The 24973-nt window shown below is 44.7% G+C and overlaps 1 protein-coding gene across 3 annotated transcripts; it reads right to left on the bottom strand.

Annotated features, from left to right (window-relative positions):
* Positions 1 to 1903: 1903 nt before the first annotated feature.
* Positions 1904 to 24858, bottom strand: LOC124034198 (ras association domain-containing protein 2-like). 3 transcript variants are annotated; one of them, XM_046347068.1, is made up of 11 exons: positions 24509 to 24858; positions 10723 to 10873; positions 8148 to 8221; positions 6597 to 6672; positions 6309 to 6460; positions 5239 to 5333; positions 4909 to 5051; positions 4592 to 4745; positions 4208 to 4329; positions 3623 to 3720; positions 1904 to 3475 (listed from the first exon to the last, which is right to left on the bottom strand). In XM_046347068.1, exons 3-11 carry the CDS (start codon positions 8198 to 8200, stop codon positions 3406 to 3408), a joined length of 963 nt encoding a protein of 320 aa, XP_046203024.1. In that variant the 5' UTR covers positions 8201 to 8221; positions 10723 to 10873; positions 24509 to 24858; the 3' UTR covers positions 1904 to 3405. The 3 variants fall into 3 exon arrangements, with proteins under 3 accessions (XP_046203024.1, XP_046203026.1, XP_046203025.1); XM_046347070.1 differs by having other exon boundaries at positions 10723 to 10775; XM_046347069.1 differs by lacking the exon at positions 10723 to 10873.
* Positions 24859 to 24973: the final 115 nt, after the last annotated feature.

The following is a 24973-nucleotide window of genomic DNA, read 5'->3' as shown; positions in this document are numbered from 1 at the left end:
GTTCTATTCTAGTATGAAAAACATCGAGGGGATTGAAGGGAGAGTTTCTACTGTCAACATTTTTTCTTTTAACTCTTTTTTGATGAGATATGACAATAGTCCTTGTCAATCCCCTTTTTTTTGTGTTTCAAAACCCAAGAGATACATGTTCTACTTGGTCAGGAGATGACCACTAGACCAATGCCATAACAGATTAACTTCACGAGTACCATGTTACTACATCTCAATAACGGTCATATGGTTTTTACCTCCATAATCTCTCTAATTTCTGTACCTCTCATCTCTCTGTGCATCTCTCTCCTCTGTCTCGGTCTCTCTTACACAGACCTCTTTACCACTAATCTGTCCTCCCTAAGATTGTTTGTCTGTCCTCCTCTCTCCCCATCATCATCACACAGCATTACAGTGTAATCTGTGTCCTTTGGCGCCAAGACTATCCTTATCCCTGAACCTTTTGTCTGTAGATAAATCCAACACAGTAGCGTTCCAGTTTCCAAGATTACCTACATTGTTCATTAGGAGATCAGTGGAGGCTGGTGAGAAGGGCTATAGGAGGATGGGCTCATTGTAATGGCTGGGATGGAATTAATGGAACAGTATCAAACATATAGAAACCACATGTTTAAGCCCATCCTCCTATAGCTCCACCCACCAGCCTCCACTGGTAGATATTATTTCAGAAAATGGAGAGATCTATAACTTCCCTCCTGGTTCATTCAGAAAACAGAGAGTTCTAAAACACCCCTCCTGGTTCATACAGAACACGGAGATCTATAACTTCCCTCTGGGTTCATTCAGAAAACAGAGTTCTTGAAAGTTGTAAATGTAATCCTTTTTCATTCAAAAAAAAAAGAGAGACTTATTTTCTAAAATATTGCTCATACTTCACACATTGTATGAGTTTGGACAGATGCTAATAGTTTGTCTTTAGCCTCTTAATGATCCAATTCTGATTGTTTACTAACTTGATCTGGGCAGCTCTACATAGCTTTTGGTAACTGTTTAGGCATGGTGTAAATGTCTATATAAAACTCTTTAGACTAACATTTGACCACTATAGAATTAGTTATACAGGATACAACTGGGTCAAACATTGGCAAATAACACTATTGACACACGTGATGTACCTGCATTAATGCATCTTGGTATTTGTATTTTCCAAATCCCAGATAGCAGTTACAGGATGCTACATCATCAATAACACAGATTTAAACATCTTTAGAAATGACAGAATGATAACAATAATGCACATTTGACTGCAAAGCTAAAAGCAGTAGAGTTGAAACTCTTACCTGTAGAAGTTGACAAAAGAGCAGAGGAAAATCACAGATGTGTCAAGAGGATGTCCTTTTGGCTCTCTCCTTTGTGTGTGTGATCGTCAGGGATTCCTGTGACTGTCTGGGAGAGGGAGAGTGTGGGACGGGTCTCTTCAACCTCCGAAATGGTCTCAGCCAGGTAGAGAGGGGATCTTTCTCTGACCTCCTCATTGGCTGAGCAGGATAAACAGATGATGCTCATCCCTGCTAACACTGTAGTGTTACAGTAAGCCCATGCCCCAACAACACAGAAATACCTACAAACTTAGCAGTACACTTAGGCAAAGAGAACCTGTGTGTGTGTGTCTCAGCCCCTAACCCACCAACAGAGTAGAAACAAAAAACGACCTGTGTGTGTGTTTAGCCTGCAGTTACTGTAAGCCTACCAAAACATACAGCAATAATACAGAGTAATATCATACAGCTTTGTATTAAGTAAGTATTATACAACCAAGATAATATGGTTTCTACCCACAGACCCAAAAAGGCTAGACAATACAGACCAAATAAATAATCATTATTGTAAAAAGCTACATTTCTAAATAGTGGCATGTGCCTTTGAAGAGAGAGTCAGAATGCAACATTAAAACAGCTAAAATATTTTATTATGAAATAAATGGTGTCAGTCTTGAAAGAGCCATAGAAATTGAAAGGACAGACATACATACACACACACACACACACACACACACACACACACACACACACACACACACACACACACACACACACACACACACACACACACACACACACACACACACACACACACACACACACACACACACAAAACATTCCCTCATTTGAGCTATTGTAGTTGATTCATCATGTACATAATTCACAATCTTAAGGAACTCTGGTCCTCTCTATGTTTTGTGCTTCAGTCTCTAGCTATGCTAGTAGAGCAGACACACCGGTCATATCACACTATACTACACTATGTGATTATAACCCTGGCATAACCCTGGTATGGGGTGGAAGGTAGCCTAGTGGTTAGAGCATTGGTCCAGTAACTGAAAGGTTGCTGGATCGAATCCCCGAGCTGACAAGGTAAAAAAATCCGTCGTTCTACCCCTGAACAAGGCAGTTCCCCGGTAGGCTGTCAATGTAAATAAGAATTAGTTCTTAACTAACTTGCCTAGTTAAATAAAAGGTAAGAAAAAAATAACACACAGGTAGCAGAAATACATGTTTTTTTCCATTCCACTAGAATTGGTTAGGAGACAGTTTTAGATTAACTGTGGCAAGAACAGTCATGAAGTTACATTACAGTTCCTGCCTCTGTAGAGCTGATCGTGGAGATAGTACTGTACCACACTTGTGTGACAGGCATGTTTCAACACCACATATTGTCACAGGACAGGAGTCATTCAACCCCCCCTACTGACTGACTGGGTGGGTGAGAATCTCATCTAGTGTGGGATGCCACTCGAGTCTAAGGCAGGTTCTGGTTTGGAGAGGGAGACAATCAGTTATCTGCAGGTGGCAAAAATGGGGCTTTGGCCAAAAATAGAAAATACAAATATGCAAGGAGAGAGAGGTCGAGAGAATAATGGATGGAAAGAGATATCTCTAACTCAGTAGAACTAAGAAAGAGATTTAGATGTGCTTTAGGTTATTTTGCATCTGAGTGGTATAGGACATGGGACAGTCTAAAATGCCCCATACAGACCCACAAGAGAAAAGTGCCAAACCTTACCTTCATTATTAACCATTATTATTGCTGATATGGATACAGTTAATATGCAGATATCACGACAGAGAAGCAGGTGTGTCAGAGGGATTGGGACAGCAAGGAGGATATGTACTGTTTGTTCATGGTATGGACGGAAAGAGCAGACATCATGTTTCATAATGACCCCAACCTCAACTTAGGAAGTTACCACACACAACCCAGCTCACAGAATTAGTACACTGTCCCTATAGAGGTCTTGGAAGAGATTAAAGCGAGGTTAGAATGGATGCCTCTCCCTGGGGTGGTTCAGGGCCATTCCTGTTTGGGGCTTGGGACGGCGTCTGGGGTTGGGAGGGGTAGCTAAGGAGGTCAGAGAGACTTTGGGAAGATCTGGTGGTCCCTCCCTACACCGGGTCACATACAGGCAGTCCCCTCAGGAAGACAACGCAGCTGCTTCTCAATGATACACCGCAGAAATGTATACCTACAGATAGAGAGAGAGAGAGCGAGAGCAAGTAAGAGAGCGAGAGAGAGAGAGAGGGAGGGAAGAGAATGAGACATAAATACACAGTACATGACACCATAAACACAGCCGTTCAGGGGAGGTAGGTAGATGTTGCTGGCACCTCACCTGCTCCTGAGTTTCTGCACCTCCCGGTCCTCTTCCTCCTTCAGCTTGGTGATGAAACTCTGCAGCACTGGCATCTCAAACTTAATATACTGTGCCACCTGGTTGGGGTGAGGAAGAAATGCAATTACAAACACAGACTTGGCCTGAACCCTCAACTATTAAAAAGTCACAATACTGTAATAATAACAATTACATAAAGGAGGTCATACAGTCACAAAAGCTTATTTCAGTTTATGGGCAGTGACTTCACACTGTCAAGCTGGTGGCAAGTCATTGTTGAGGACAACTAATTGGCTTGGCTTGCAGACCCCTAAGCTGCTTAACTTACGGTAAGTAAATTATGGTTTTGGTTTGACTCTGGACTGTGTTATGGTAAAAGGTCTATTTAAATTCTAGTCTAGTGCCTAAATAGCCCACTGCAGGTTATATTGAACTGAGCCCTTTTGTAATAGATAAGGGGACATACAGAATATTCCATTCTGAGGACGTGATTAAGTTTATGTGTACTAAGAAGTGGGGAATGATTTAGCAGTTACACAGTGGTATGTAGGCAGTGATTTGGCAGTTATACATTAGCAGTCTTACATCATAGGTGACTTCCTCGCCCAGGTCCTGCTCCATTAGGAAGATTCTGCTGACCTGTTCACACGGACCCTGAAGCACACGCAGCACCAGGGGGTAGTCACTGCGCTTCAGCTTTGCACGCTCTGAAAGAAGAAACATTGTTAAACTTCCACTGCATTACAACGGGTGTGCTTAAGTTACGCCAGTAGATTGCCATGCTTTGCCACAGAGCTGCAGCACTCTCATACCCGCGCACACGCCCACAAAAACAGTTAATAATGCATACTCTACTCTAGGATAAACACAGATATTGCTCACATTGACCCTGTGAAAGGGAGAACGCGATTCAGCTTCACACTCTGTGACAGACACAGAACCACACGACACGACACCGCACTCACTCACCCCCGCTGGTGTGTACAAGGTACAGCGCAAAGTCATCTGGGCTGTTCTCAATCTTGAACTTGTTAAGTAGCACTCGTAGCACCTGGGGCGTGGTCATACAACTGTTGATCCGCACGTTAGTAACTGAACCATACGCTGGAGTGAAGACTGCAGTCTAAAGGGGCGATGGGGGGAGCACAATTATGAGAAGGGGAGAGGAATGAGAGACAGAGAGAGAGAAAATGAATTTATTTGTCGTATTATGTTGTCGTTGTAGTAGTGTGTAGCTGCAGTATTATGGTGTGTGTGTGTGTGTGTGTGTGTGTGCACATGGGTACCTTGTAATTGTAGAAGTGTCCATTGATGGAGAAACGGTGTCGTCGTATCCTCCTCTGGTCGCTAGGCGACCGGCGCTGGGCCTTCCTCAGAATCCCGGCATCGCTCTTCGTCCTCAGCAGCTGGGCGGAGCGCTCATATTCCTCTGTCCAACCAGAGCATAGAGATAGGAGAAAGGGGAGGAGTCAGACAATCACGTTCCTATGAATGTCACAGGATGTTCTAAAAATGTATTGTGTTGAACAGACATGGCTATCTAATGTAGGATAAATAATTGAGTTATCCATAATAACATGCTGAAGGTTTTCAGACTTGTCTTCTATAAGATCCACCTTCTTCCTCATCCGCCTTCACAATACTGTCCTCGGATTGGCTCTCGTGCTCTGTCACTTCTATGTTGGGCAGGGTCTGCTGGGTACCTTCATTGCTATTGACATAGAGAAAAACAGGAATATTCCCATATTTAATAGCTTGACATTATTTATGACACATTATCTTCTCTTAAAAGTTGTTCTACATCAAAGTGTAAATGAGACGGGTAGAGGAACAGTGAAATATGGTCTCTATGTAATCATTAGTGCCTGTCACTTATCCAGAATTGATTCACATGACTTGAATAAAATATTTCAGTTCAAATCCAATTTGATTTGTCACATACAAGTGTTTAGCAGATGCTATTGCGGGTGTAGCGAGTTGTTGTGTATATTACATTTGTTTATTTAATGACTTTATTATTATTTTATCTCTATAGAGCTGCTGCCTATCCTGTCTGACAAAATCCCGTACTAGTTCCTCAAAGTAAATAAGGTATACTTTTACGACTGAATACAAACTATCAATCACTTAGATCACTTAGAGTTTCAGGTAGAGATACCTTGCGAACAACTGCTCTCTATCCCTCGATTGTGCATTCTTCTGTCTCTTATGTACAGTAGCAGGCCTAAAAGAAACAGGCATGCAATGGATTGTGGTCATGCTAGTTAATTAGCAGGTTGTCTGTGCTAAACTACTCAGAACTTTGGTCTGTTGGAAACTACAACTCCCTACTACATTGCACAGTTCAGGCTGGATCTGATTTATCTCTAGAAACTGCAATGTGCGTATTGAGCTCACAGAATAAAAACGAACTAAATGGAATTCAAATAACAGAAAGGTTGGTTCATCGCTCAGCACTACTGACCGGAGACAATATGTGTGGTCAAAGTAAACTAAAAACCCTATAACTAGGTCGCCGTAACCGACCCTGGTTATAATAAAGAGATATCAATATGGCCATGGTATCAGGACATACTGTATTAACAAAAAGATACACCCTTGGTAAAAACATAGATCTTTTATACATACAGTACGTAGTACATTTCTATATGTTGCCTTGGTATGGTAACCAGAGCTCACTCCCTACCTCTGATTATCCAGGGCACAGCCGGAGTGCCAGGATGTAGACGAGGGGGGAGGTCTGATTCGCTCGTGATCGTCCTGCATCTGCAAACTGATAGGCCGACGCAGGCCCCAGGAGATATTCAGCAAGCCCTCCACGATCAGCTCCCCTTCCTCCTGTAGAGATAGAGTTACCATAATCAATAAACACACACACAGACAGTTATTACCCCTTTGGGGCAGGGTGAATAATTGAACAGTCAGTTTGTGGTAAATTATACATCAAAGTAATATGAGAGAGAGAGAGACGCACCTCTCTGTGTCTCAACTGCAGGTTATGTCCTTCATAATAGAGGTTGTAGGTTTTGAGGTGGGACAGGACTGTTGCCCTGAAGACAGAAGTACATTATTCTTGACAACAATTTATTACTTTACATACATTAATATTATACTTTTTGTTATTACTACACACGCCTGAACACACTCTGTGTGTGTGTGTGTGTGTGTGTGTGTGTGTGTGTGTGTGTGTGTGTCTGTCAAATCAAATTTTATTTGTCACATACCAATAACCAACGAATAATCTAGCTAACAATTCCAAAACTACTACCTTATACACACAAGTGTAAAGGGATAAATAATATGTACATAAAGATATATGAATGAGTGATGGTACAGAGCGGCATAGGCAAGATGCAGTAGATGGTATTGAGTACAGTATATATGTATACATATGAGATAAATAATGTAGGGTATGTAAACATTATATTAAGTAGCATTGTTTAAAGTGGCTAGTGATATATTTTACATCAATTCCTATCAATTCCCATTATTAAACTGGCTGGAGTTGAGTCAGTGTGTTGGCAGCAGCCACTCAATGTTAGTGGCGGCTGTTTAACAGTCTGATGGCCTTGAGATAGAAGCTGTTTTTCAGTCTCTCGGTCCCAGCTTTGATGCACCTGTACTGACCTCGCCTTCTGGATGATAGCGGGGTGAACAGGCAGTGGCTCGGGTGGTTGTTGTCCTTGATGATCTTTATCTCCTTCCTGTGACATCGGGTGGAGTAGGTGTCCTGGAGGGCAGGTAGTTTGCCCCCGGTGATGCGTTGTGCAGACCTCACTACCCTCTGGAGAGCCTTACGGTTATGAGCGGAGCAGTTGCCGTACCAGGCGGTAGAAGTTTGTGAGTGCTTTTGGTGACAAGCCGAATTTCTTCAGCCTCCTGAGGTTGAAGAGGCGCTGCTTCACGATGCTGTCTGTGTGGGTGGACCAATTCAGTTTGTCTGTGATGTGTACGCTGAGGAACTTAAAACTTACTACCCTCTCCACTACTGTTCCATCGATGTGGATAGGGGGGTGTTCTCTCTGCTGTTTCCTGAAGTCCACAATCATCTCCTTAGTTTTGTTGACGTTGAGTGTGAGGTTATTTTCCTGACACCACCCTCTGAGGGCCCTCACCTCCTCCCTGTAGGCCATCTCGTCATTGTTGGTAATCAAGCCTACCACTGTTGTGTCGTCTGCAAACTTGATGATTGAGTTGGAGGCGTGCGTGGCCACGCAGTCGTGGGTGAACAGGGAGTACAGGAGAGGGCTCAGAACGCACCCTTGTGGGGCGCCAGTGTTGAGGATCAGCGGGGTGGAAATGTTGTTACCTACCCTCACCACCTGGGGGCGGCCCGTCAGGAAGTCCAGTACCCAGTTACACAGGGCGGGGTTGAGACCCAGGGTGTCGAGCTTGATGACGAGTTTGGAGGGTACTATTGTGTTAAATGCTGAGCTGTGTGTGTGTGTGTGTGTGTGTGTGTGTGTGTGTGTGTGTGTGTGTGTGTGTGTGTGTGTGTGTGTGTGTGTGTGTGTGTGAGGCATACTTGCTGATGAACTTGTTGTCTCCAATCTGAACCCCATCCTGCATGTTATCCATTCTCAGTCAGCATGAGAGGAGCTAGAGAGTGTGAGAGAGAGAAAGAGAGAAATTGTGATCAGATGCTTTTAAACATTAATGTGGATAGATACTGAAGACCAATAGATGGAGACTGAAGTTAAAGCTTGGTCGCAAATGGGTCTTCCAAATGGACAATGACCCAAAGCATACTTCCAAAGTTGTGGCAAAATGGCTTAAGGACAACAGAATCAAGGTATATGAGTGGCCATCACAAAGCCCTGACCTCAATCCTATAGAAAATGTGTGGGCAGAACTGAAAAAGCGTGTGCGAGCAAGGAGGCCTACAAATGTTTGACCCAAGTTAAACAATTTAAAAGGGAATGCTACCAAAAACTAATTGAGTGAATGTAAACTTCTGACCCACTGACAATGTGATGAAATAAAAGCTGAAATAAATCACTCTCTACTATTATCCTGACATTTCACATTCTTAAAATAAAGTGGTGATTCTAACTGACCTAAGACAGGAAATGTTTACTAGGATTACATTTAAATGTACTTGGCTAAGGTGTATGTAAACTTCCGACTTCAACTGTAGCTAGTTAGCTGCATCTTTTAGCCAGCCAGTTTATATGCAAGGTTAATGTTGTTCTCTCTGCTATGCCAGCTCAGACTAGAGGTTGACCGATTAATCGGAATGGCCGATTAATTTGGGCCGATTTCAAGTTTTCATAACAATCGGAAATCAGGCGCCGATGTATTTTTTTGGGGGCGCCGATTTGCCGATTTATTTTTTATATTTTTTATATACCTTTATTTAACTAGGCAAGTCAGTTAAGAACACGTTCTTATTTTCAATGACGGCCTAGGAACGGTGGGTTAACTGCCTCGTTCAGGGGCAGAAAGACATATTTTCACCTTGTCAGCTCGGGGGATCCAATCTTGCAACCTTACAGTTAACTAGTCCAACGCAATAACGACCTGCCTCTCTCTCGTTGCACTCCACAAAGAGACTGCCTGTTACGTGAATGCAGTAAGCCAAGGTAAGTTGCTAGCTCGCATTAAACATATCTTAGAAAAAACAATCAATCATAATCACTAGTTAACTACACATGGTTGATATGTTACTAGATATTAGATAGTGTCCTGCGTTGCATATAATCTGACTGAGCATACAAGTATCTAAGTATCTGACTGAGCGGCGGTAGGCAGAAGCAGGCGCGTAAACATTCATTCAAACAGCATTTTCGTGCGTTTTGCAGCAGCTCTTCGCTGTGCGTCAAGCATTGCACTGTTTATGACTTCAAGCCTATCAACTCCCGAGATGAAGCTGGTGTAACCAAAGTGAAATGGCTAGCTAGTTAGCGCGCGCTAATAGCGTTTCAAACGTCACTCGCTCTGAGCCTTCTAGTAGTTGTTCCCCTTGCTCTGCATGGGTAACGCTGCTACGATGGTGGCTGTTGTCGTTGTGTTGCTGGTTTGAGCCCAGGGATGAGCGAGGAGAGGGATGGAAGCTATACTGTTACACTGGCAATACTAAAGTGCCTATAAGAACATCTAATAGACAAAAGGTTAATGAAATACAAATGGTATAGAGAGAAATAGTCCTATAATAACTACAACCTAAAACTTCCTACCTGGGAATATTGAAGACTCATGTTGAAAGGAACCACCAGCTTTCATATGTTCTCATGTTCTGAGCAAGGAACTTAAACGTTAGCTTTCTTATATTGCACATATTGCACTTTTACTTTCTTCATCACTTTGTTTTTGCATTATTTAAACCAAATTGAACATGTTTCATTATTTACTTGAGGCTAAATTGATTTTATTGGTGTACTATATTAAGTTAAAATAAGTGTTCATTCAGTATTGTTGTATTTATTACAAATAAATAAAAATAGTCCGATGAATCGGTATCGGCTTTTTTGGTCCTCCAATAATCGGTATCGGCGTTGAAAAATCAGAATCGGTTGACCTCTAGCTCAGACCCATGTGATATGGGTCTGTGAGTTTTTATGGCTCCTTTTCCTGGTGTGACTCGACAAACTGTCTCTGTGACACAAGTCTCTGTCAGTGTGAGATGGAGGACACAATCTCTCTCTCTTCCTCTTTGCCTCCTCCTCTCCCATCTGTCTAAAACACACCGCACACAGAAAACCACTAGCACACACGGAAGCTTCCATGGTGACCATCACACAAACAGATGTTAATTTAATATGGCATGCTGCCAGCACCCTCACATGTTTCCTTCCTGCCCAGCTGAAATGGTGTGTGTATGTTAGGGGGCAGCACAGAAGCTTCCAGATGGACAAGAACAGGTGCATGAATCATTTCAGTTGCACACACAGTGTCTCAGCCTTGTCCCAGGTACCAGAAAGCTAAGTTCCTCCTCCTTGAAAGACCTCTTAAATCACTGCCATTAGCACATACACTCTAACCCACACTGTTATGCTACCCAGTGTATCTTGCTACAACTACTGTGGCAGACTACCTCACTATTTCATTGCTGAAATAGTGTGTGTTTGTGTGCGTGTGTATAAGGCCGCTGTGTGGCTTACCGTGCTAAGATATGTATGATGCTGGTAGGCCAGGAAAGAGAGAGATCCGCTAGCTGCACAAAACACACAATAAGTTAGTCCTCAGGGTCCAGTCAGAGGATTTCACCTGAAGACAGCCAGGCAGGAGCCCAATGAAGCTACTGTGTCCGTTCTGTGGAGGAGAGTGAGAGTTCACCACTAAGTGTGGCTCTTCAGAGTCTGTCTCAGTGGCTGTGTACCCAGGGTAGATGACCCAGTGCCTCAGTCTAAGGCTTCAGTGTGTTTGTAAGAGAAAGGGGAGAGGCGATGGAGAGAGCACCAGAGAGTGGCGGTTGAAGGGGCTGGTGAAAAGGAAGCGATCCCCATCCGCTAATCTCTTCCTCCTTCAGAGCCTCAGTCACAGCGGAAACTGACGCTGCCGCTCTGACATGAGTGAGACTTCCTCAATTCAAACTACAGACATGAAATATGATATCGCTCTCTCACATATACACACACACCACACACGCATGGAGAAAGGCACCAACACACACACAAAAACACACACAGCTTCTCTCTGAAAGGCTCACACGTACCCCCATATACAGACAGAGAGGAATTGAGAGGTACGAAGCAACAGACAACAACCACACCATACCTCAGGTGTCCAGCCAACACCTCACAACCATAATAAACACATTTAATGATTGGTATTACATTTTTCATATGGTCATAATCAACCCACACACCATGCAGCACTATCAATATTTCAGCACCTACATTAGGCCCTGTCAGGCACCACTGAACAACACAATAGGAGACATTAGCTTTTAAAGGTCCAATGCTGCTATTTTTTATCTCAATATCAAATCATTTCTGGGTAATAATTAAGTACGTTACTGTGACTGTTTTAAATAACAAAAAATTAAAAACAAACTAAAATAGCTTCTTAGCAAAGAGCAATTTCTCAAGCAATAATTTAGCTAGGACTGTCTGGAGTGGGAAGGGGAAAGTTGAAAACTAGCTGTTATTGGGAGAGACGTTTGGAACTCTCTATTAACCAGGCAGGCCAAAACTCCATCCCACCAAAGCAGGCTGAAATGTCAGGCGTTCTTTTCAAATAGCTCATATATTAAAAGGGCATTTTCGTAGTTTTCACAATATTATTCCAAACTCATAGTGTGGAAATATACAATGCCTTCAGAAAATATTCATACCCTTTGACTTTTTGATGTATTACAGTCTGAATTCAAAATGGATCTGCACACAATACCCCAAAATGACAAAAGTGAAAACATGTTTTTATACATTTTTACAAATGCATTCAAAATTAAATACCTCATTTACATAAGTATTCACACCCCTGAGTCAATACATGTTAGAATCACCTTTGGCAGTGATTACAGTATTTGCACATTATCCGTTTAAAAATCCTTCAAGCTCCGTCAAGTTGGATATTGATCATCGCAAAAAAACAATTTCCAAGTCTTGCCATAGATTTTCAAGCTGATTTAAGTCAAAACTGTAACTATGCCACTCAGGAACAGTCAATGTCATCTTGGTAAGCAACTCCAGTGTATATTTGTATTTTAGGTTATTGTCCTAAAATAAATTTTTGATAGCACTGGGCATTTAATACCAAGACCAGGGATGGGTGGCTGTGGCTCAGTCCTTGAGGGCGGAAGTATGTTGGTCCAAGCCAAAGGTCCTAGGAATAGGACCCACTACTGGTATGTTGTTTAAGACTGGCCTGTGGCCCAAGAAACCTCTTAAAGGCTTTGGGGTTTAAGACTGGACATGTGGGATCCCCTGGTCTAGCCTGGCATTTCTACATCAATAATGAAACCTAGATTGAAAATCTTGCGTAACTGCATCAGCTACTTTATGTTACGTACAGCTGTCCACTAGAGATTAATAATGATGTGTCTACACTGACACACTACTTCTGATCTGTCTCAATTGAGTCTTTCTGCTGCTTGCAGAAAACGTACCATGCCTGTTGTTTTGGGGAGAAACGACCATCCGTATCAAAAAACAGACAAATTGACCCAACATTGACCCAGGCTAGCTCAGCCCATGGCTCTGTGTTCTGTTCTGCATTCCTGCTGGGATGATGGATTTTGGGATAATGTGATCTGTTCTGTCTGGATGGGGCTCCAAAAATAGCCCCCCGGTCTTCTCCTCCCTCCGCATTCCCTTGAATCCTTCTCTACAACAACCACAGCAACCAAGCCTGTCTCTCTCTCTCCTCCACCCTTAAACAACCACAGCAGCCAAGTCAGCATACCTCTCCTCCTCCACCCCTTACCAACCACAGCAGCCAAGCCTGTCTCTCTCTAGTCTAAGCATTGCTCTCTCTTCCTCCCTCTTTCCGCACAATTACAGTGCTTTCAGAAAGAATTCACACCCCTTGACTTTTTCCACATTTTGTTATGTTACAGCCTGAGTTTAAAATGGGTTAAATGTAAATACCTCATTTACATGTTTTGTCACTGGCCTACACACAATACCACAATGTCAAAGTGGAATTATATATTTTTTAATTGTTACAAATGAATTAGAAATGGAAAGCGGAAATGTCTTGAGTCGATAAGTATTCAACCCCTTTGTTATGGCAAACCTTAATAAAGTTAAAACGTTTATGGCTTGGGGGCAGTATTTCAACGTCTGGATGAGAAGCATACCCAAAGTAAACTGCCTGTTACTCAGAAGCCAGGATATGCATATAATTGGTAGATTTGAATAGAAAGCACTCTAAAGTTTCCAAAACTGTTAAAATAATGTATGGGAGTATAAGAGAACTGATATGGCAGGCAAAAACATCGAGGAAAATTCATCGAGGAAGTGGGATTTTTTGATGTGGGTATTTTCAATTGAATGCCTATAGAGTATCTAATGGGTTAGGACCCAGATTGCCGTTCCTATGTTTTCCACTAGATGTCAGTCTTTAGACATTGTTTCAGGCTTGTTTTCTGAAAAATGAAGAAGAATGAGACCTTTCTGGTCAGTGGATTGTAGAATCATGCAGTGCTGGTTTGCGTGTGTGACCGAGTGCGCGCCCTTCGTTGTTTTTCCTTTCTATTGAATATGTTATTGTCAGGTTGAAATATAATCGATTATTTAGACAATTGACAACCTGACGATTAATTATAAACAGATGTATTCGTCTGCATGTTTTGACCACCTTTGAGCCAGTGGATTACTGAACAAAACATGCCAACAAAAACTGAGTTTATGGGATATAAAGAGGGACTTTATCGAACAAAACAAACATTTATTGTGGAGCTGGGACTCTTGTGACTGCAACCATATGAAGATCTTCAAAGGTAAGTGATTAATTTTATTGCTATTTCTGACTTTTGTAATTCCTTTACTTGGTTGTAAAATGTTTGTATGCTTTTGTAAGCGGGGCGCAGTCCTCAGATAATCGCATGGTGTGCTTTCTCCGTAAAGCCTTTTTGAAATCTGACAAAGTGGCTGGATTAACGAGAAGTTTATCTTTAAACCGATGTATAACACTTGTATTTTTTATGAATGTTTATTATGACTATTTCTGTATTTTGAATTTGGCGCTCTGCAATTTCATAAGATGTTGTCGAGGTGGGTAGCTAGCGGAACGCCTGCACCAGAAAGGTTAAGGAGTAAAAATGTGCACTCACTCTGTGTGCAATAATAGTGTTTAACATGATTTTGGAATGACTACCTCATCTCTGTACCCCACACATACAATTATCTGAAAGCCCCTCAGTTGAGCAGTGAATTTCAAAGACAAATTCCACCAAAAAGACCGGGGAGGTTTTCCAATGCCTCGCAAAGAAGGGCACTGAATATCCCTTTGAGCATGGTAAAGTTATCAATTACACTATGGAAGGTACAGGATAGCAGGCAGGCTCAGGGTCAGGTCAGGCAGAGGGGTCAAAGCCGGGAAAAACTAGAAAACAGGAACTAAGACAAGACAGGAGCAAGAGGGAAAATGCTGGTAGGTTCTACGAACAAAACGAACCTACAACAGACAAACAAGCATAAATACACAGGGGATAACAGGGAAGATAGGTGACACCTGAAGGGGGGTGGAGACAAGCACAAAGACAGGTGACACCTGAAGGGGGGTGGAGACAAGCACAAAGACAAGCACAAAGACAGGTGACACCTGAAGGGGGGTGGAGACAAGCACAAAGACAGGTGACACCTGAAGGGGGGTGGAGACAAGCACAAAGACAAGCACAAAGACAGGTGACACCTGAAGGGGGTGGAGACAAGCACAAAGACAGGTGACACCTGAAGGGGGGTGGAGACAAGCACAAAGACAGGTGAAACAGATCAGGGCGTGACAGTACCCCCCCTCCTCAAGGGATGCCACATGGCATCTTGGCTTCAGCGGGTGTAGCCGCGGGTCTAGAGTGGCATGCCAGCGCATCTGGCTTGACCTTATTGGATACTCGTCGGGCTGGTGGAGAGGATCGGCGCAATTTCCAAGCCCCCAGGAAGATGTCCCGGGGCTGGCAGAGCTGATTTCAGGCAATGAGTGTGGCAGGACGGGCTCCAGCCCATGATGTCACCAGTAGCCCAGTCAATAGAGGGATTGTGTCGCTGGAGCCAAGAGAATCCCAATACCACAGGAACCTGCGGAGACTCAACTAGCAGGAATTGGATTGTCTCGTTGTGGTTCCCTGACAATCATAGGTTGATGGGTGTGGTATGGTGGGTGACCCGGGCCTACAGAGCACCCGTCCAGCACTCTTAACATCCATGGGAACGGAGAGGGGTTGAGTGGGGATGCCCAGCTCGGACGCCAGGGTAACGTCCATAAGCCTCACATGGGCCCTAGAGTCGATGAGTATCAGGAGAGACTTGGACTGGTCGCACCACAGCAGGGTGGGGTGGAGAGGGGGGCGAGTAAGGAGAGAAGAAAAATTATCTTTAAGACCCAACAGAGTACTCACTCCAACGAATGAGCTAGGTCTCTTGAAGGGACAGGTAGATACAAAAAGTCTGCGTACGAGTTCGGCTGGAGACAGCCTAGCCTTGCCGACCTCTTCCCTTGCTCGGGAAGAGGTGAATCTGCAGTCTTTGGAAGCTCTTTGTGGAACTCAGGTAAGCTTGGACTCTCTCGGGGACGTAGATGCCGGGGACTTCCGGAGTTCATCAGATACAAGGTGGGATCACTGAGTGATTAGGGGGGCAAAGGTACAGGATGGCAGGCAGGCTCAGGTCAGGCAGAGGGATCAAAGCCGGGAAAAACTAGAAAACAGGAACTAAGACGAGACAAGAGCAAGGGGGAAATGCTGGTAGGTTCTACGAACAAAACAAACAGAGAACACAGGTATAAATACACAGGGGTGAATGGGGAAGATGGGCGACACCTGGAGGGGGGTGGAGAGAAGCACAAAGACAGGTGAAAAAGATCAGGGCGAGTCAGTATGAATACACCCAGTCACTACAAAGATACAGACGTCCTTCCTAACTCAGTTGCCAGAGAGGAAGGAAACCACTCAGGGATGTCACCATGACGCCAATGATAACTTTAAAACAGTTATAGAGTTTAATGGCTGTGATAAGAGAAAACTGACATGTGTAGTTACTTCACAATCCTAACCTAAATGACAGAGTGAAAAGAAGGAAGCCTGTATAGAATAAACATATTTGAAAACATGCATCCTGTTGCAGCAAGGCACTACAGTAATACTGCAAAAATTAGGCAAAGCAATTCACTTTTTTTCCTGAATGTAAAGTGTTATGTTAGGGGCAAATCCAAAACAACACATTACAGAGTACCACTCTCCATATTTTCAAGCATAGTGGTGGCTGCATCATATTATGGGTATGCTTGTAATCGTTAAGGAATGGGGAGTTTGCTTTCCACCAGACACTGGGAGATGAATTCACCTTTCAGCAGGACAATAACCTAAAACACAAGGCCAAATCTACACTGGAGTTGCTTACCAAGAAGAAAGTGACTCTTCCTGAGCAGCCAAGTCACAGTTTTGACATAAATCTACTTGAAAGTCCCTGAAAACGGTTGTCTAGCAATGATCAACACAGAGATTGAATCCAGGTGTGCAAAGCTCTGAGACTTGCCCAGAATGACTCACAGCTGTAATTGCTGCCAAGGGTGCTTCCACAAAGTATTGACTCAGGGGTGTGAGTACTTACATAAATGAGATACTTCTGTATTTCATTTTCAATACATTTGCTAAAATGTCTAAAAACATGTTTTCACTTTGTCATTATGGGGTATTGTGTGTAGATGTTTGAAAAATATATATTTAATCAATTTTGAATTCAGTCTGTAACACAACAAAATGTGGAATAAGTCAAGGGGTGTGAACACTTTCTCAAGGCACTGTATAAGTTATGTGGCTTTCTCCGATCACCGATAATAAGCCATCATTAAAGTGCTCACGTGCCGTTTATCTAAATGACAATCCAGCACGGCGGGTAGGCAGGTAATTAAGCAGGCTTCAATGCATACGTCTACAGCAGCAGCCTTCAATAACATAATACAACGTTCACAGATGAATGAACCAGGTGATTCCGCTCAACATAATAGACAAACATAATGTCTAGCGGTCTTTTTTTTTTTTCTCAAGCAGCTGAAAGAGGTAGCCAGTGGATCTGGATCAAACGGAAGGACCCTTGCTGGGCTATAACTTCATGACCCCTCACCCCCACCTGAGAACTCAATTCAGATCCCTCCAACTTGAGGAGGGCATATGAGGTATGCGGTCAGCTGTATGGCTGGCTCAGAGAAGAGGACGCCCCTGCCTTGCACAGTCCTGTGGGACATCTTAATTGGGCATGGGACACAAGCTAAGGCTTGATCACCCTTTAGCTGGCCACCTTTGATGAGGGTGTTTAGTGATTAAAGGCCGAAACACCCACTGATTCGAAGGCACACTACTGAGGATGTGTCCCAAAAATTGACATCTTACCCCAGTCTAAGAAATAAACCTCCCATGCCACTCTGTCAACATCACGGCAAATCTCATGCGAGTGCATTCCATCTATTGGCACAATGGACAGTTTTTAACATCTCGTCCCGTGTTTTATGATTCTGATTATCTGGACCAGTCCAGTGACTGCTGTGAAAGGACAGCTGACAACATAGGAAAGTCTGTGTGACAGCTTGGAGAGACAGCTGACCGGAGGGAATAGACCCCACTGGGGCTGTCATGGGTTAGCTACCCATGTTGGCAGTCTCCGACGCTGTTTCAGTATGTTGGAGACACCCACTAAGTGCTACTGAAAGTCAACAAAGGAACATACCCCTAGAGCCTGCGAGAGCTGGGGCGCAAGATGGCTCAACGACTGATCACACGGTTACGGACCCAAGAACGGAAACGACTACGAGTAGGAACACAGCACATGAGACAACCATAACAGCAGCAGGACACACACTTCAGGTGTGCAGCTGTGGTTGGGAGAGAGTAACATCGGCAAGGGGGTTAAGGATCCATCAAGGGAGGAAAAGGTGTTTGTTAGAGAAGCAGAGACAGGGACCTCGCATTGACCAGTACTTCTTACGAAGCAGCCAGTCAAATCAGTCGAATGAAGCACAGCGACGGGACGCAAACCAAAGTTCGCAGAGCATCAGCACCCCTGTAACTGAGGAGGATAACACAAGCACAGAAATGCCGGTGGATGAACTCACCCAACCACAGAGACCTCTAAAAGAGGAAAAGATCAAAGGGCACAGACCGAGTGTGAAGTGGCCCAAAGCCGTTGAAAAGAGAGAGTGGGAAACAATCAACAACGACCTGACAAAAATCTTGGAACAACAGGTAGGAAAAGCAGAGAAAAAGCTTGAAAGGATGGGAGACATTATCTACCACTACGGAGAAGAGCGCTTTGGCGTAAACGAAAGGAGAAGTGGCAAGACACCTCCCGCGCCAGCCAAATCTAGGAGACAGCAGGAGATCGAGATACTTGTCAGAGAGAGAAGGCAGCTGAGGAAGCAGTGGAAGAAGGCCTCTGATGCAGAGAGAGAAGGTCTCATGCTACTCCAAGCAGACATTAAATGTCGGCTGGCAACCTTGCGAAGAGCAGAAAACTTAAGGAAACTTCGTAGGAAAAAGGAACACTCAAGAACACGGTTCTATAAAAACCCCTTTAAGTTTGTCAAAGATCTCTTCGCAAAGGAAAAGTGCGGAATCCTAAAAACTACAAAGCCTGAACTGGAAGAACATCTGGAAAAGGTCCACCAGGACATGAAAAGGCATGAGCAGATAATCATCCCACATGACATCCCACCTATTCAACCACCAGAATTCAATCTGGACACTGACCCTCCAAAATGGAGGGAAGTAGAGAACGTTGTCCGAAGAGCAAGAGCGGCCTCGGCTCCTGGGCCTAATGGAGTACCATACAAGCTCTACAAGAACGCCCCGGATGTTCTACGCTTTCTTTGGAGGCTCATGAGGATAGTGTGGCAGAAGGAAATAATACCAAAGGCATGGCGAAGGGCTGGTGGTGTGCTAATCCCGAAAGAGAAGGATGCGACAGACATCAGTCAATTCCGACCAATCTCCCTTCTCAACGTCGAAGGGAAGATCTTTTTCAGTATAATAGCACAGAGGCTGTCCACTTATCTGGAAAGGAACAAGTACATTGATACATCTGTACAGAAAGCAGGCATTCCTGGTTTCTCTGGTTGCCTGGAACATACTAGTATGATTTGGCACCAGATCCAAACAGCTAAGAAGGACAAGAGAGACCTCTATGTCATCTTCCTCGACTTGGCCAATGCCTTTGGCTCAGTTCCCCATGAACTCCTCTGGGAATCCTTCAACATTTTCCACGTACCAGAACCCATCACTACACTGGTAAAGGCCTATTTCCAAGACCTGCAATTGTGTTTCACAACACCTGACTTCACAACAACATGGCAGCGCTTGGAAGTAGGCATAATGGCAGGCTGTACAATTTCTCCTCTGGCCTTCACTATGGCCATGGAAGTCATCATCAGGGCATCGAGATGGGTGGTCGGTGGTGAGAGAACTAAGGAAGGGCTCCGTCTCCCACCTATCCGAGCATACATGGATGACATGACTACACTGACCACCACTGCAGCATGCACCAGGCGGCTACTTGCAAAACTGCAGGATAACATCAAGTGGGCACGGATGAAAATCAAGCCAAGCAAATCTCGAAGCATCTCCATAGTCAAGGGACAGCTTAAAGATGTGAGGTTCTGCATTGGAGATGACCCGATACCAACGGTGTCTGAGCAACCCATCAAGAGCCTGGGTAGATGGTACAACGAAAGCCTCCGGGATAAAGATCAAGTGCAGCAAGTAAGGCAGGACATCGCCGACGGTCTTGAGAACATCAACAAGACCCTACTGCCTGGGAGGCTCAAGCTCTGGTGCCTACAGTTTGGACTTCTCCCCGGGTAATGTGGCCACTCACTCGTCTATGAGGTCCCAATAACAACAGTGGAGAAGATGGAGCGAACCATTACCTCATACGTGAAGAAATGGCTGGGTGTCCCACGATGCCTGAGTAACATCGGCCTCTATGGCAAAGGGGTCCTTGAACTACCTCTTACAAGTCTAACGGAGGAGTACAAGTGCTCTAAAGTAAGACTTCAGATGACATTGAAGGACTCCAAAGACCAGACCATTAGCAAGGCTGCACCTCCCCTACAAACTGGACGGAAATGGACATCATCCAATGCTGTGCAGCAAGCAACATCAGCCCTGAGACACCAAGACATTGTGGGGAATATCCAGCATGGAAGAGGAGGCTTTGGCCTGGCAGCAAGCAAACCAACGTTCCATAAGGCAACAACATCTGAACGCAGGAAGCTGGTGGTCGAGGAGGTGCGAAGACAGGAGGAGACTGCAAGAAGTGCAAAGGCTGTCTCTCTTGCTAAACAAGGGCAATGGACGCGGTGGGAAGGCCTGGAGAGGAGAAAGATCAACTGGAGTGAGCTTTGGCAAATGGAGGCAAGCAACATCAGCTTCATCATAAGAGCTGTTTATGATGTGCTTCCATCACCAAAAAATCTACATCAATGGTATGGCGAGGACTCGACCTGCCCCCTCTGCCCAGCTCCAGCGACTCTCAGGCATATAATGACAGGTTGCAAGACCAGCCTCTCACAAGGCCGCTACACCTGGAGGCACAATCAGGTCCTCAAGAGCCTGGCTGCAGCACTTGAGACCAAGAGGAGTGCAACCAATTCATTACCTCCAAAAACAAGCAATCCCGTCAAAACAACAACATTCATCCGGGAGGGACAGAAAAGGCCCAAGTATCTTCCTACAAAGCCAGAAACTGGACACCTAGCTATGGCCCGGGACTGGAAGATGCTTGTCGATATTGGCCAGCAACTCATTTTTCCACCTGAGATTGCTTCTACCAACCTTAGGCCAGACATGGTACTCTGGTCCCCTTCACGAAAGGCTGTGTACATCATAGAGCTCACAGTCCCATGGGAAAACTCTGTTGAAGAGGCCTACGAACGTAAGAAACTGCGTTACACAGAGTTGGCAGCAGACGCAACTCAGCGTGGCTGGAATGCAAAAGTCTGGCCAGTTGAAGTGGGATGCAGAGGATTCGTGGCTTCTTCCATCATCAGGTTGCTGAAAGAACTTGGAATCCATGGACAGGCTCTGCGGCAGACCGTCAGAGCAGTTTCTCAAGCAGCTGAAAGAGGTAGCCAGTGGATCTGGATCAAACGGAAGGACCCTTGCTGGGCTATAACTTCATGACCCCTCACCCCCACCTGAGAACTCAATTCAGATCCCTCCAACTTGAGGAGGGCATATGAGGTATGCGGTCAGCTGTATGGCTGGCTCAGAGAAGAGGACGCCCCTGCCTTGCACAGTCCTGTGGGACATCTTAATTGGGCATGGGACACAAGCTAAGGCTTGATCACCCTTTAGCTGGCCACCTTTGATGAGGGTGTTTAGTGATTAAAGGCCGAAACACCCACTGATTCGAAGGCACACTACTGAGGATGTGTCCCAAAAATTGACATCTTACCCCAGTCTAAGAAATAAACCTCCCATGCCACTCTGTCAACATCACGGCAATTCTTATGGAGTGCACGTCATAAAAACATTCTATAGAACAGGTTTTCACTTTGTCGTTATGAGGTATTGTGTGTAGATGAACATGTTTTTAGACCCATTCTGAATTCAGGCTGTAACACAACAACATGTGGAATAGGTAAAGAGGTATGAATACTTTCTGGAGGAAATAAGCTTCATTGGCATGGAAAGCAGGTTGCTTTCTACTCCCTCTTCTCTTCCCCCTCTCTCTATCCTCTTCTCTTCCACCTCTCTCTATCCTCTTCTCTTCCCCCTCTCTCTATCCTCTTCTCTTCCCCCGCTCTCTATCCTCTTCTCTTCCACCTCTCTCTATCCTCTTCTCTTCCCCCTCTCTCTATCCTCTTCTCTATCCTCCCCCCCCTCTCTCTATCCTCTTCTCTTCCCCCTCTCTCTATCTTCTCTCTATCCTCTTCTCTTCCCCCCTCTATCCTCTTCTCTTATCCTCTATCCTCTTCTTCCCCCTTCTCTATCCTCTTCTCTTCCCCCTTCACTCTATCCTCTTCTTCTCTCTCCCTTCTTCACTCTATCCTCTTCTCTTCCCCCTTCACTCTATCCTCTTCTCTTCCCCCTTCACTCTATCCTCTTCTCTTCCCCCTTCACTCTATCCTCTTCTCTTCCCCCTTCACTCTATCCTCTTCTCTTCCCCCTTCACTCTATCCTCTTCTCTTCCCCCTTCACTCTATCCTCTTCTCTTCCCCCTTCACTCTATCCTCTTCTCTTCCCCCTTCACTCTATCCTCTTCTCTTCCCCCCCTATCCACTCTATCCTCTTCTCTCCCCCTCTCCCCTCTCTCTTCCCCCCCTCTATCCTCTTCCCCCCCTCTATCCTCTTCTCTATCCTCTTCCCCCTCTCTATCCTCTTCTCTTCCCCCTCTCTATCCTCTTCTCGTCCCCCTCTCTCTATCCTCTTCTCGTCCCCTCTATCCTCTTCTCTTCCCCCTCTCTATTCTCTTCCCCCTCTCTATCCTCTTCTCGTCCCCCCTCTATCCTCTCTCGTCCCCCCTCTCTATCCTCTTTCGTCCCCCTCTCTCTATCCCTTCTCTTCCCCTCTCTATCCTCTTCTCTTCCCCCTCTCTCTATCTCTCTTCCCCCCTCTCTATCCTCTTCCTCTCTATCCTCTTCTCTTCCCCCTCTCCCTCTTCTATCTCTCTTCTCTATCCTTCCCTCTCTCTATCCTATTCTCTTCCCCCTCTCTCTATCCTCTTCTCTTCCCCCTCTCTCTATCCTCTTCTCTCTATCCTCTTCTCTCCTCTTCTCTTCTCTCTCTCTCTATCCTCTTCTCTCTCTCTATCCTCTTCTCTCTCTCTATCCTCTTCTCTCTCTCTCTCTCTATCCTCTTCTCTCTCTCTCTCTATCCTCTTCTCTCTCTCTCTATCCTCTTCTCTCTCTATCTTTCACTCTCTTGCGCTGAACTCCTGGTCTATTGCTTCCTTGTTGTAAAATATCTATTCTCATTAGTGCTGTTGTTTCCCTTTGTTTCCTCTTTATCTAACTTGTTTTCCTCCATCCCTTTTACCATTCTCTCTCTGACTCCACCCCCCCCCGCCTCCCACAGACTGGCACTAATCCACTGACATTAAAACTCCTGACCTCAATTTCCTGACTTCTCTTTCACACACACACACACACACACACACACACACACACACACACACACACACACACACACACACACACACACACACACACACACACACACACACACACACACACACACACACACACACACACACACACACACACACACACACACGTTTTGATCTCTTGCCCCGTGCCTGTCCTCAACTGCTTTAGCCGAAGGGATGAATGCAGGTCCAAACCTCCAGTTCTGTACTCTTCCTGAATTCCTCCCTCTCAACCCCAACTTTGCTCTCCCACTATTATTCAAATTGTCATAGCAACCCTAAAAACATCTGATGTCTAACAACCAACTCTATCACACAGTGCCAAAGCTTTTGTGTGTGTGTGTGTGTTTGTAAATAGACAAGATGCCCCTTCAATCTGGCTCACACCATTATGGTGTCATTAGGCTGGAAAAGGTGCAACACTCACCATAAAACGTATTTTTGTTATATTAGACACGTTTAAAAGATTGACGTTTCAGCCTTCAATGGCCTTCTTCAGAATCACACCACTATTGTGAAATTGTATATGACCTTAGGAAGCACAATAGTCTATTAATCATTTAAGGTACAGGCCAATATTATGAATTCCCTCACAACTTAGTGTGGAAAATATGACCACATGCTTGGACATCCATGTCTGAGAGGATCAGTCTCTGGGCACTACCACTGGCCAGTGTGTGTGTGAGTTTGTGTGAGAAGAATCTTAAGTAGCCTATCTGATATTGATGTTATGTAATCTGTCCAGACAGACACATAATGTTTTATAGACTAGCCTACTAAACTGTATAGGCAGAGCAAAGATATGGCTTCTAATCGGTTTCATTTCTGTGCAATGGCATAATAAAAACTGGAAAAACATGTGAATTTGTTTCCCAGCAAAAGTATAATTTGGTACTAATTGCTGTTAGTTGAGGGCTAATAGCATTGCATTATCAATGCAAGAACGTTCATCTCCGATTACTTCTAAACTCTGTTTATGGATCTAAATTAGTCGCACACGTATTCTTGTTCCAGTCACAATTGCTCTACCTGGCGAAACTATAGCCAATAGCTATGCAAATACAATTAACAAAGTGTTTGCCTTGTGAGTTTATCGATCGTTATAGGCATGGCAGACTAATGTCGCTTTAACATATAGCCTACTTACGGACAGAGTTGCTAGTGGTGATTTTCAGGACCTCTTCGGGCTTTAGTTGTTAATGTTTACAAACGATCAACTGGGCTTGGTTCTTCTCTGCCACCCTGGGTTTCGGGTGGGATAGTCGTTAACCGTAAACCGTGAGTCGCCCAGTCTGTTCGTTCCCTGCTCGGTTCGCCCTACCCGGGCATAGGAAACAATCGGTGCATGCACGCACAGGGGTTTGCATGCGTGGCGTCTGCGCGACGAGAGGAGAACCCCATCTGTTGTAGTGGACCTCTGGCACCGTACCCGGTAACCAATCAGCGCACGATCTACCGCAGCTTTGTTCGCGCTGACTGCTCACTCTCTGAATAGGTGAATAGAATAGGAGGGTGAATCTTGAAAACAATGCTACCCCCAATTCACATGCATAGGGGCTGATAAAGAACTAGACCCACTGCGCATACACAAGGGTTAGGCCTACTTAAAGTG

This window comes from Oncorhynchus gorbuscha, linkage group LG04 (genome assembly GCF_021184085.1).
Source record: "Oncorhynchus gorbuscha isolate QuinsamMale2020 ecotype Even-year linkage group LG04, OgorEven_v1.0, whole genome shotgun sequence".
NCBI lineage: Eukaryota > Metazoa > Chordata > Actinopteri > Salmoniformes > Salmonidae > Oncorhynchus > Oncorhynchus gorbuscha.
Note: the sequence above shows the minus strand (reverse complement) of the source record. Positions and strands in the feature narration are given on the sequence as shown.